Source organism: Talpa europaea, assembly GCF_964194135.1.
Source record: "Talpa europaea genome assembly, chromosome: 12".
Classification (NCBI taxonomy): domain Eukaryota; kingdom Metazoa; phylum Chordata; class Mammalia; order Eulipotyphla; family Talpidae; genus Talpa; species Talpa europaea.
The window spans coordinates 14,745,864-14,759,604 of NC_140079.1; the positions used below are offsets into that span (position 1 = coordinate 14,745,864).

General features: G+C 55.1%; 1 protein-coding gene across 1 annotated transcript; it reads left to right on the forward strand.

Annotated features, from left to right (window-relative positions):
* Positions 1-724: 724 nt before the first annotated feature.
* ANKK1 (ankyrin repeat and kinase domain containing 1) lies at positions 725-12,246 on the forward strand (the record flags this gene model as incomplete). Its single annotated transcript, XM_084249822.1, has 9 exons — positions 725-802; positions 1,464-1,699; positions 6,396-6,690; positions 7,724-7,875; positions 8,080-8,129; positions 8,700-8,855; positions 9,470-9,588; positions 10,162-10,198; positions 10,940-12,246. 9 exons carry the CDS (start codon positions 725-727, stop codon positions 12,244-12,246), a joined length of 2,430 nt encoding a protein of 809 aa, XP_084105948.1.
* Between the last annotated feature and the right edge of the window lie 1,495 nt (positions 12,247-13,741).

The following is a 13,741-nucleotide window of genomic DNA, read 5'->3' on the forward strand; positions in this document are numbered from 1 at the left end:
GAGCTTAGGTGCTGGGCTCTACAGATTTAGTTCAAAGGTCAGGCATTTCCTCCTCTGGTCAGTGGCCTCTTGAGGATGGCCACTGAGGGGGTGCCTGAAGACTTCAGCCCACCTGCCTGACTGCAAGTGAGCAGCAACCTGCCTTGTGACAGCTCCTCCCCAGCACCTGCCCTGGAATGCCCCGGGGGACCCAACTGATCAAGCGCTTATAATGTCCCTGCATCTCTGAGGTGATGGGACAAGTCCCAGTGTGAAGTACCCAGAGCACCCCTAGGCTGAGCACTAGGAGGCTTTCCTTCCTCCTGCCTTGCATCCTCAGACATGAGAAAAGGGACCATACACGGGATGCCAGGAAAGAGGAAGGAAGCAGGAAGTTCAGAGAGGAAGGGGTGTTATTCTGATCGCTCCCCTTGCTCTTCTGGGGCACACCCCTGCCTCTGTCAGTGACTAACTGCTTCTCTCTGTCCAGCATCATGTTTGCCTTTGCCAGGTACATTATCTCCCCTGCTGGCTCAGTCTCTGCAAAGAGCCCTCAGGCCATATTTCTTGACTGTACCAATGATGCTGCTCTGCGCTGTCCCACTGATCCCCATTACCCTGTCCCAGGCCACCCCTCCTCAGCAGGTAGGGCCCTAGGCATGCTCAGCTGTTCCCTGAAATCTTGTCTCTGGTACCCAGTGAAAAAACCACTCCCAGGAACTGGGCCAAAGAGTCTACCTCCCCCATGGTCAACTCCAAACCAGGTGCCAGTCCCGCTGAGGTTGGGACAGAGAGCAGCTGCAAGAAGTGGAACTACCTGCAGGCAAGTGTCCAGCCTCTCACCCCCTGTTTCTGCTGATTCCTCCTGGGGACTTGAATTTACCAAGGCCCCCAGAACCAGCTGACAAACCCAGCAACAACAAAGGAAGCTTTAAGCCAACCAGGCCAGTAGATCTAGATCAGAAAATTGTACCTCAAGGTGTTCAACTCCATTCTTGCTGTGGGGGTGGTGGGTTCCAGGCCCCACATTCAACCTGAGACACCCTGGTACAGTCACTGACCTTTCATCATCCCTGGTACATATGAGTTGTGTGAGTAAAGAAATCAACTTGCACTGGGAGCTGGGTCTGAACGAGACTGATCAGACTCCTGCTTCTAACTTCTGTATACCTTTCTCTCCCAGCACCAGCCTAGGTTCTGGCATGAGAGCTGGGGGAGCCCAGGGTGGGACTGCAGAGGTTGCATGCTGTGCATGTGGTGTCCTGCAGGGTGCACCAGAAGGAACATGTCCTCTCCCCAGGTCAGGTCCTCACTGCTGCCTGGGACCTGGGAGCTCAGGTTGGGTTTTCCCCACCTCTGCCTCTTAGGGCAGGATCAGCTCCTCCTCACAGGAGGAGGGAGGACAGGATGCTTCCTCCCCATCCCCACCCTCCTGGGACTGAGAGCAGGAAGGGGCGGGTTGGCTGCCAGCCTCCTGGGTGCAGCCTGCTCAGAGTGCTTGGGGCTGGCGGATCCGGGACTGCACCGACCTCATGGCCGTGGCCACGGGCGTGGAGCAGAGACTGGGCAGCCTTACAGTCTTCACCCGCGATGACTTCGAGGGTGATTGGCGCCGCGTGGCCAGTGGTGGCTTTGGCCAGGTGTTCCAGGCGCGGCACAAGCACTGGAGGACTGATTATGCCATCAAATGCTCCCCCTGCCTCCTTCCTGACTCTACCAGGTACCTGAAGCCCTGCCCCTCTCCTGTCAGAGGAGAAACTGAGACCTAGGGACTCCCGAGGGAGGGGAGGCTAGGTGGAGGCAGAGGTTTGTTTCCTGAGTTTGTTTCCATGACCTGAGCGCCTGTTTGTGCCCTTAGCTGAAATGCAATTGGCACATCAGGCCCGTTTGTGGAATCTGTGGAGGTCAAGAGGGCAGAAATTACTTTCCAAAGCCAGCTTTGTTCATCTGACCTCCCAGACTGGTCCCACCTTCTTGTTTCTGTGTGTCAGGCTTAGGATGACTGCTCTTGAGGGCTCTCTCCCACCCTCCCAGCCATCCCCAAATCCCTGCTTCCTGAGGGGCTGTAGCACATGGCTTAGAGATGCCCAGTGACCTGTGAGGTGCCTCATCCTCCCCTGCCATGGCCAGCTGGCCCCTGGCCCAGTATAGGTGCGGGGCACAGAGTCTGCCCAGCCTCTCAGCCCGAGAGCCAATCCAGCTGTCACACAGCTCCCACAGGAAGGCCCAGCCTGGAACACTGCAATCTCTAGCCTTGTTTTGGTCTCTGGGTCATCCCCAACTCTCTTCGTAGCCACTGTGCCACCCTTAACATGCCTCCTTTTTATTCTTCCTCCTTCCCCCATTGGCATTCCTCTCTGCTTCCTACTGCGATGCGCTCTGGGCTCATCCCACCTGACTTGCTTGTACTGGCCATGCACTTGCCCCCCTGGCATCCCTGAAAGAGACACTTGGAATGTGAAGTCTGCTCACAAAACCGTATCCTCCTTCCATGGCTCCTGGGGCAAGGACTTGTAGAGGCACATCTCCTGTTGGCCTCTTGTTTGGATGCTGTTTGTCCTGTTCTCTGTGGTCAGCATGCAAGTCCCCCAAGACCCAGCTACAAGTCCCACAAGTCAAGCCAGTTCTTTAATTTCCACATCCCCCACCCAGTTCATTTCATGAAAAGGGACGAGGTGGGACAGCCCTGACTCACCCACCTTCCTCCTCCAACTTCTGCCTGTTGGCTTTAGAATAGAGTCAGACTATTCTCAGAATTGCCCAAATTATTTTCCATCTTTGAAGTGAAGAGTAAAAGGAAACAGATGGCATGGCCAAGACGACACTATTAGTTAACAATAACTCCCGTCACTTTCCTTCCCCAAGTTCTGGGAACTCCCCGGGTGGGAAGGGCAAAGGGATTTAATGGTAATGAATGCCTACTATGTGTGGAGTTCTACAATAGGAGCTTTGCATGCATCACTTGACTAGATCCTCCTTCCACCTCATTTATTCATCCGCTTCACAAATGTTTATCGCCCCTTCTGTATGTGCCAGGCACCATGTCAGAGCCTGAGAGATAGTGACGAGTGCAGTGGAGGGTGTTCTCCTGGACTCACAGCCTGGAGAGACACAGACAGTCATAAGATAAGCCTACATTTAAATGTAAAAGTGTTACTGTGACAGGTGCAGGAAAGGAAAGATTTATGGTTTTGTAAGAGCTTGTCAATAGAGAATTTAACCAAGACCAGAAAAGGCTTCCTTGAGGAAGTTACCTTGACCTGAAATGTGAAGGATAAGTATGCATTGAAGTAAAAAGGAGAGTTTTCCAGGAAGAGACAACAGAATGTGCAAAGGTCCTGTGGTAGGAGGGGCATAGTAAGTAAAGGGTTGGGGAAAGGGCTATTGAGGGAGTGAAGAAGCTGTGGAAAACCATGAAAGGGTTTGCAGCCAGGCTTGGGTAGTAGTGACAGGAATTCATCAGATTTGTAGTTGGAAGATGGATTGGAAGGAAAGAGTAGCTACCGGCCCAGTTAGGAAACTTGTCATCATCCAAATCAGATGATCAGAGCCTAAAATGGTGTGTTGGTAACAGAGGGAAAGGGATAGATGAGGCAGTAATTAGGGGGTAAATTGGCTGTGGAAGACACAGTGAGGAAGAGGAATGTCAAGGTTAATTTGATGTCTAACTTGCCCAAAGGAACAGAGGATCCATTAGACTGTATAATCCATGTGAGTGAAATCTCTTTTGCTCACTGCTCTATCCCCAGTGCCTGGCACATAGTGGTTGTTTAATAAATATTTGTTGAGTGATGATGTTGCAAATTAATAAATGGCACATTTTGAAAAGAGACCCAGGTTTGGAGAGTACAATCATGAGTTCAGTTTGTACATATTTTAAGGTGACTTTAAATAGCCATGAAGAACTATCAAGTAGATCTCAGAATGAAGATGTGAGCTAACAAAGTTTAAACTTGTGAGTTTTTGTCCTAAGCGGTAATTGAAGGTAATTGACACAGATGACATTCAGTCACTCTAAGCACTAAGTGAACAAAAGAAAGGCCCTGCCCTCGTGGAATTTAGAATCTAATGGAGGAAGACAGACAATACATTTACATATATATCCATATTTTTATCTATAGGGTTTACAATGACCTGACCTTTTTTTTCCTTAAAAGAAGAGATGAGTGATATGATCTTCCAGGAAAATGTTTCATCTCAGAATATGAATCTGTGAATCATCTGTGTGATAGGGCGAGGATTGCCAGAGTTGTGGTAGGGTTTCTATTTTATAGAGACCTAAAAGCCTTACTAATTAAGTGCCATTTGAGTCGGGATTTGAAGCCAAGAAGGAGCAAGCCACATGGCTCTCTTAAGGAGGAGTGTTTCTAAGTGGAGAAGGCAGCAGGTGCAGAGGTCCTGAGGTGGAACATTCTTGACTTGATGGAGGAACAGCAAGAGGCTGGAGCTGAACGAGGGAAGGGAGTGACAGTTAGACAAGTCCAGAAGCTGTTCTCAGAGGCAACGCATCTATGACTCCGAAGGCCATTCTAGGAATGTTGTCTTGAACTGTGACCGAGAGTCACAGAGACTAAGCAGTGATATGCTCCCTGATATTTTTTGAGTAGCCCTGAGTTTTCGGTAGAGAATAGAGGGTGGAAAGGAGAAGCAGCACAGAGGCAAGTTAGGAGGCCCGGGCCAAGCCACTAGTGAGTGGAGACGGTGAGAACGCTTGGTTTCTCACTGCATTTTGAAGGTAGAACTGACAGGAGGTGCCAAGGACCTGGTGTGGGAGAGGAAGAGAAGAGTAAAGTCTGGTGTCAATATATTTGAGGACTAGAAGGTGGGAGGCCCGTTCCCTGAGACGAGGATGGCTAAGGGCGGAAGTGCGGGCGCCAGGGAGCCTTTGGGAGTCACGCTGTGGGCACCAAACTGGAGGAAGCGGGCATGGGACCAGGATTAGTGATCAGGCGGCAGACTAGGAATCTGTAAAGGAAGGAGACGGGAACTGCCCAGAAAGGCGGAGAAATGAGAACTGAGAACATTATGACACAGCTGATGTAAGGGGATGTTTCGGGACAAAAGAAATGAGGGATTTGAATCACAAAGCCAGAACTGAAATTGCTTGTAGGCTGTAGCAGCATGGGGGTCATTAGAGACCTTAGCAGTAGGTGTCCCACCAAGTATTGAGATCAGAAACCGGGTGGAAGGTGGTGGCCGGAGGCGAGGAAAGGGGAGAGACAGTGGGCACTGTGCAAGTACACTTGTTCCCGCTTTGCGGTTAGAAAACTGAGGCCCAGAGAATTTACTCAAAGTTATGCAAAGAATAAGTGGTAAAACTGTGATTTGATGAAACTGGTCAATACACCCCCAGCTTCCACTTCCTGACAGTTGTCTTCTCCGCACCTATGAATTCAAAAGGACCGGCAGAGGGGCGGGGAGACTGGAGAAGTCAAGGCGAGAAGTGGAGAAACCTTGATGCGAGGGAGGCAGGCAGTCTGCTAATGTCCTGGGGAAGCCCCGTGAGCACATGTGCTGCACCCTCCTGCTGCAAACACAGCTTTGCAAATATCGCACTTTTAACCCTTTGCACCCCGAACCATTCTGGACATTGGCTACCAATGTCCCCTGAGAGGGGACAGCGGAAGTGCAAAGGGTTAAAAATGTCCTCCTCACAGTCCCCAAACAATCTATACCAGTTTTGCATATTTACTCTTCTGTGGACACATGCAGTGAAAAGTGCAAGGGGGTGGAAATGCTTGCTTTGTAAGGCCTTCCCTGGTGTCTCCTGTTCAATTCAACGAAGATGGGCTGTGCTGTGCATGGCAGCATGCTGCGGGGAGTGCAAAGAGGAATAATTACATTTCATCCATAAAATGGAATACCATGCAGCTGTTGCAGAGTAAGTGTGGGGAAGTGCTCGTGCTGCATTTCCTCACTGTGGGATAGAAAGAGAGGAAGGGAAGGAAAGAACAACACCTTGAAAACATACCATAAAAAAGGATACTAAAATATTAACAGAGGCCAACTCTGGAAGGTTGGATTACTAATGATTGATTTTCTTCTTTATAGTTCTCTGCATCCCCTAGATTTTCTGTAAGATATCTATATTACTTTCATGATCCAAACAACAGTCAGTGGTGCTGGCATAAGGCATAATATTTGTCCCAGAGGGTTTTTCGATTTACTGGGGGCGGTAAAGTCACGTGACTGGCTTTCTGTCACCACCTCTGTAGAATGGATTTGTTCCTAATCTCAAGACTTGTCTGTGGCTGCTGGCCATCTGGACCCTAAACTGGGCATCGTTTCAAGTCTTCCCTTCTTCATGAGGCCTCCCTGGGCACCCCACTCCCGACCCCCACCTACCTAGCACCAAGTCTTATTTGTGTGTGCTGCCAGCTGTGCTAGTTCTTAATGGGTCCCCTCCCTTTGCTTAGCTCCGATGTGAATTGCCTCATTGAAGAAGCAGCCAAAATGGAGAAGATCAAGTTTCAGCACATCGTGTCCATCTATGGGGTGTGCAAGCAGCCCTTGGGCATTGTGATGGAGTTCATGGCCAATGGCTCCCTGGAGAAGATGCTGCCTACCCACAGCCTCTGCTGGCAGCTCAAGTTCCGCATCATCCATGAGACCAGTTTGGCCATGAACTTCCTCCACAGCATTAAGCCACCTCTGCTCCACCTGGACCTCAAGCCCGGCAACATTCTCCTGGACAGCAATATGCACGTCAAGGTAAGGGCCCTGGTCACCCCGTGCTCTCTTTCCCTCCAAGTGAGGTGGATATCTGCCTGCCTGACTGGCCTAGCAAGAGTTAACCAGCTCCCTTTATGGACACCTACTACAGGCAGGGACCATACCTAAAACAGAGCAGCGAGTCCATGAAGCTGGGTATCAGCTTCCGTTGGCAGCGTAAGCCCCATCCCTCCCATTCTTTGCTGTGGGCAGACGTGTGTAAATGAGGTAATCTCCAAGAAGGGTCATGACTGTCACTTGTTTCAGTTCCTAAACTATGCCACAGGACCCTTGCACAGTGTGTTCCCAGAAACAGTGTTCCCCACGCTCCTCTTTCTCTAGCAAAGGCTTGGTCCTCTTCAAGCCCTGACCAGAGCACCACAGGTCTTCCTTGATCCATTCCAATAAGGCTATGTTAGATACCCTCATGGTACCTCTGTCTCTTGATATTGTTAACCCTTAGTCACTTGTGAAATGATTTCATTAATGACTGTATCCCCCACTTGAATAAGTGCTTATAAAGGTAATTGGGAGAGAAGTCTCATCTTGCTGATCTGGTGCCTGAACCTCAGTACCTGGCCTTAGCGCTTAGTAAATAGGTGGTTGGTGTGTGAATGAATCGATGGGTGGAAACAGGGAGAGCAGTAAACATGGTTCCATTCCTGGAGGCCCATGGAGGTGGAATCAACAGAAGCTCAGGAGACAGCAGCTCTACCCATGGTCTCTCCAGCTGATGGCTGTACCTGTGGCTACCAGGTGTCGGGTGCTGTTCCCTGTGCTTTTTGCATGTTACCCCCATTTAATGCATAATAGCACTATACCCCCATAATAGCAAGTGCTCATTATTTCCATTGTATAGATGAGGACATAGAGGCTCTGCGAGGATAAGTAACTTGTCCAGGATGTCCCAGCAGTGCATGCTGGAGCTGGGAGCTCTCCTCTGCCACACTGCACTGGAAGAGCCGAGACGGGTGTGCCACCAAGGCAGCTGTCTGGGGACAGGACTTGATGGTTACCCTCTCCCTCCTCTTAGATTTCTGACTTTGGTCTGTCCAAGTGGATGGAACAGTCTACCCGGAGGCAGTATATCGAGAGGTCTGCTCTGCGGGGCACCCTCAGCTACATCCCCCCTGAGATGTTCCTGGAGAGCAACAAGGCCCCCGGGCCCAAATACGATGTGTACAGGTGAGAGAGGCTGGGCTCCAGGCCACACACCCACGAGGCAGCTTACTGTCACCACCGGCCCAGGCAAGGCAGGAAGGAGATGAGGTCTGGTACCTCCCTGACAGTGGGGAGGGCTTGGGAGAGGGTTTTGCTTGGAATTGTAGAGCCCCCTTGCTGGGGTGACTGTTGAAGAAAGTCACTGTGAGTACTCTCCCCTGTCTGCAGCTTCGGGATTGTCATCTGGGAGCTGCTGACTCAGAAGAAACCATATTCAGGTAGCAGGCAGCAGTGGCGTCCTCAGATGGGGACCTGGAAGGGGCTGTGGTGGGGGGCTGAATGTTCCTGGGGTCAGAGTAAGTGGCAGGTTTGTTGGGGAGCCATCTTCTCTTCAGGGGTTCCCATCCTTTCCTCTCCTGCCTTTCCCCCACTTTTTAGCACCCACATAATAGGAGGGAAGGGCAAAGCCAAACTGGGCCTCTTTTCTGGCTCCTTTGCTGCTAAAGTGCTCTTTCCTGCCCCTTCCTCTCCCCCCCACCCCATGCCAGGTCCTATCTAGATGTAAATAGTCTCAGGAAACCCGGATGCCCCCACCAAGTTGAAAGGCAGAGCCGTGGCTAGGCTGCCTTTGTGCAGCACAGACCTGCAGTGTGGGGCCATGTCGGGTCTTGCCCTGGGAGGCAGCTGAGCTGGACCAGAGACTCCGCTGCTCAAATCAGCGCCTCAGGCTGGCCTGCAGTCTAGCCATTTGCTCACTCTGATCTGTTGGGCCCGGCAGTGTCCACCACCCTCTGGGGCTCCTCAGAGCCCCCCTCCCAGCGCCAACATGGCTGGGCCTCCTCTCGCAGGTGTCAGCATGATGACCATCATTATCCGCGTGGCCTCAGGTGTACGCCCCCCTCTGCAGTCTGTGTCCAGTGAGTGGCCCGACGAGACCCAGCAGATGGTGGATCTGATGAGGCGCTGCTGGGATCAGGACCCCAAGAAGAGACCATGCTTTTCAGGTTCTCATGCGACCTGAACTGCTGGGAGATTGGGAAGTTGGGCAGCACTAGGGTGCAGAGAGGAGATGATTTTGGCCAGGCCACTCCCGAGGACTCTGCACAGAGACCTGCCGTGCGTGGGGCTGGGGCAGGATCTGCGTCACGGCACTGGGAGGAAGGCCTTGGCAGCAGGGCGGCGAAGGAAAGCCGGCTGGTCGCCTGTGTCACTGGCACGAGGGGGCCCCTGGCTGCTCTGGCTCACCAGGTCCTCTCAGGACACCTCCGACATCCTCACTCACATTGTCACGAGCCTGGACAGTGCCGGCTCACTTGGAACTGGAGGTCAGACAGCCCTTTAGGGACCATGAAAACACGCGTGAGATGGTGCGGATGACCCAGGCCTGCCGCCGCCTGTATGGAAAGGACCGACCCTCGCGGCAACAGTGACATGCTGTGTGTGGCCCCTGCGCCAAGGCTGGGACAGGCTTCCCGGCCCAAATATGATGGGCCCCAAGTCTCGGTGTGCAGCAACAGGCATCTGTCAGCACAGGCAGGCACACAGGAAGTTTTAGGGTGGGTAACTCGGGGAAGAACTGCTGCCGGCCTGCCGCAGTTTCCTCTCCCTCATGGAGCAGATATCACCGTGGAGACGGACATGCTGCTGTCCCTGCTGCAGAGTCCTGTGGCAGACCCCAAAAGCGAGGCGCTGGCCAGGAAGGTGTCCTGCAAGCCGTCTCTGCACCAACCCCGGGAGGTGAGTGCAGGGCTCGACATGACCTTGGGGAGGCACTGAGGATGCTGCACTGGGGGGGCCTGCACGTGTCCCCCAGAGAGGGCAAATGGGGATTGAGAGCCAGCCCACAATGCTCCCCAAGCCAGGCAGCCCTCCTGGGGGGCTGCATTGCCTCTGGCACAGTTACTGTAAGGGCTGGGAGTGGCTGTGGCCCCAAGTCTCGAGTAGGGCCCTGCCCTACAGAGCAGACCTGGCTGTGGGCTTCAGCGTCATCACTCCCCCCAGCCCTCACTCTGCCATCCTGTCCATCCCCTCATGTAGGAAGCAGTTTGGGCTAGGGTGGGCTCCCAGAAGAATCCACAGGGCCACACAGCCCAAGGGGAGGTCAAGACCTGAGCCAGGGTTTTCCCCTTGACATCGCTGGTGGCAGGAATGCCATGGGCGGGGGGGGGGGGGGGGGGTGTCTCCTAGGCCAGAATGTGAGTCTGGGAGGTTAAAGGGGCACTCGAGAGAGGGAGGGAGTGGAGGATGGCACAGATCCCCACTACCCAGCTGACTCTCCCACCCCTGTGTCTTCTGGTCCTCTCACCCCAGGTCAACGAAGAAGTCAGCCAGGAGCTAACAGACAGTGGTGAGTCCAGAGAGCCACAGCTGGAACCAGAGAGCTTGCAGCAAATGCACACCACCCCCTTTCCTGCCACCTGTCCTCCCTGACCCTGGCCCCACTTGCCTCCCTAGGCCTGTCACACGAGGAGTGGGTGTCCTTCCTGCCTCTACTCCCGGATGTCCTGACTGCTTTTCTTTCAAGTCTGTGCTCTAGCCAGGTGGGACCCCGCCCTGCCTGGTGGGAAGGGAGCTGGGCTTTCAGCCCAGCTGCAGGTTGGGATTACTTGAGGAAGGTACAAAAAAATACCCAGGCCTGAACCACACCCCAGACTAATTAAATCAGAATCTCTGCAGGGGGACCTGAGTGGTGATTAATTCATTAATATATTTAATCTTTGGAGCTTCTAATTCTATTACCACACTGGGTAGAGCAAGGGCAGTGGGCGCTTGTTCTGATCACAGCTCCACCACCAGTTCTCTGTCAACTTGCATTTACTTCCTGGGTGCCAGGCACTGCTCTGAGAGCTTTGCCCTCTACAGAGGCTCAGGGGCAGTGAATTGGCTGAGGACACCCTAGGCTAAGGAGTAGAGCCAGGATCTGCCCTGTCCTCTCAGGAAGGCGTGCCAGCCAGTCCCCTGGGACTCAGAGGCTGCGAGGAGATCTAGGTGGCAGGAAGTTTCTGCATGACACGTTCAGGAGGCAGAGAGATGGTCAGGGGACTGCTGGCCAAGTCAGAGGTCTCTTTCCAACCCCTTCTTCTCCCAGCAGACTCGGGAGAATGCTGGAAGCGGCTCCTGCAGCTGTCCGACACCGCGAGCCCGGTGCCAAGCGAGGAGGAGCTGTGCCTCTACGAGAACAAGGTCATGCCCCTGCACTTCCTGGTGGCACAGGGCAGCGTGGAGCAGGTGAGGCTGCTGCTGGCCCACGAGGTGGACGTGGACTGCCAAACGGCCTGTGGCTACACGCCTCTGCTCATCGCGGCCCAGGACCAGCAGCCCGACCTCTGCGCCCTGCTCCTGGAGCACGGGGCTGACCCCAACCTGGCGGATGAGGACGGCTGGGCCCCGCTGCACTTTGCCGCCCAGAACGGGGATGACCGGACGGCCCGCCTGCTCCTGGACCACGGGGCCCACGTAGATGCCCAGGAGCATGAGGGCTGGACCCCCCTCCACCTGGCCGCACAGAACAACTTCGAGAATGTGGCGAGGCTTCTGGTCTCTCGGCAGGCTGACCCCAACCTGCAGGAGGTGGAGGGCAAAACCCCCCTCCACGTGGCCGCCTACTTTGGCCACGTCAGCCTGGTCAAGCTGCTGACGAGCCAGGGGGCGGAGTTGGATGCTCAGCAGCGGAACCTGAGGACCCCTCTGCACCTGGCGGTGGAGCGGGGGAAAGTAAGAGCCATTCAGCACCTGCTCAAGAGCGGGGCGGCGCCCAACGCCCTCGACCAGAGCGGCTACAGCCCCCTGCACACCGCCGCCGCCAGGGGCAAGTTCCTCATCTGCAAGATGCTGCTTAGGCACGGCGCCGGCCTGGAGCTGCCCACCCAGCAGGGCTGGACGCCCCTGCACCTTGCGGTTTACAAGGGCCACCTGGAGGTCATCCACCTGCTGGCGGAGAGCCACGCAGCCCTGGGGGCCCCCGGAAGCATGGACTGGACCCCGCTACACCTGGCCGCCCGCCACGGGGAGGAGGTGGTGGTGTCAGCACTTCTGCGGTGCGGTGCAGACCCCAACGTGGCCGAGCAGTCAGGCTGGACCCCCCTCCACCTGGCGGTCCAGAGGGGTGCCTTCCTGAGCGTCATCCACCTCCTGGAGCACCATGCGGATGTCCGTGCCCGCAACAAGGTGGGCTGGACGCCTGCCCACCTGGCTGCCCTCAAGGGCAACATGGCCATCCTCAAAGTGCTGGTCAGAGCTGGTGCCCAGCTGGACACCCAGGACGGGGTGGGCTGCACCCCCCTGCAGCTGGCCCTCCGGAGCCACAGGCAGAGCTTTGTCGCTTTCCTTGAGGGCAAGGAAACTTCAGTGGCCATTTTGGACGGTGCTGAGTCTGGAGCCCAGACAGAAGTGTAGACGCCAGGGGTCGCCTTCCTGGAGGACGAGGGAGGGCTTGGTGGCAGCGAAGCCGGGCTTCTGGGAAGGTACTTTTCCCACCTGTACTTCCCACCTGTCCCTTTGACCTTCAGAGGAACAGGAGCCTGGGCTCTAGGGGGACAGTGGGGCAGATACACTTCCGAGGCTGGAGCTGGGGAGCTCTGCCCCCCACTGGTCATCCGCATTCAGCGCCGCCTCTGAGGGAATCTCCAGCAGCCCCTGGCTGCCTCCCCTGTACCTGGACTCAGGGGAATTCCCCTTCTCCCCAAGACATCTGCCACTTGCCAGAGTGGCCTTCCATCCTAGGAATCCCCTCTAGAGGTGAAGGGAGGTCTGGTTGAATGCGCCCTCCCAGCTCTGGTCTGTGTTACTCGGCCCCTTACCTGGACTGGGCCTGAGAGCCGCCACATGGACTTTGTTTAAAGGCTAAAAGTTTGGAAGAAATTCCTCCCCCCTCTTTATAGCTCCTGGTGCCACAGATTGCTCCTTCCTAGTGGCCCTGGCCCTCATAACCTGGGTCTCCCCAACGGTCTGCGGGGGGTGAAGGCAGGGAACACTCCACTGCCCTCAGGTGAGTCTGTATGGGATGCTCCATTCCGGTCTCCCCTGCCCACCCTCCTTGTGTCTCCTTGAATGGCCAGGTTCAGACCTCAGAGTCAATAAATCGTGGATCTGAGTCACCCCTTCAGAGATGGAGTGACTGTGGGGCCAAGTTGAATATTGGGGCAGAGTGTGGGGTGTGGCTGGGTGTAATACGTGTGAGATAGTTCACTGGCTGGGAGGAGGCAGAGGCAGATGGGTGGGGGTAGGCGGCTGGAGGGGTGGGAGCTCACAGAGCAAGGTCTTTCCTCCTCAGCAGCGCCTCGGCAGTGCTCTCCTGTGGCCGCGCCCCAGCTGCCCATCCGCTGGCCTGTCCTGCCGGTTGTGGAGCAGGTTGGGGCAGGGCTGGGCCTGCTCACAGAGACTTTGCATGATGGGGCCCTGGCTTAGCAACTCCTGCTTTTCCTTCCCCTCTAGCCAAGGGGCCACTTCCTGGGGGGAGGGGCAGGGTGGGAGCACCCCTCTCCACACTGGAGCAGCCCCTCCACTCAAGGACATTTTGCAATTGTCTGAGAGAAGGAACTTTGCTCCAACTACTCACCGGTTCCCACCCCCAGCCATCCTTTGGCATAGTCCTCCTGGGCTGGGCAGATACCCCAGTCTGCACCCTCAAATCAGTGTGGGGTGAGGGCAGGGCAGGGGAAACCTGCTGCCCCAGGTAAAATACAAGGGCTTGAGTCCGTTCTGGCAGAGCTGGCAGCAGTGCATGTCCCATCCTGTGGCCTCTGAGTTGTCGGGCCAGCGTCTAGGGCCTTGGACACTTGACCCCACCAAGCCACAGCCTACAGCCACCACAAAGCGCCCCGGAGCAGCACTGGGCTAGAACAGCGATGATCAAGCCTGTAAGCTAGAACCTGGGTAAAGATGGGGGTGG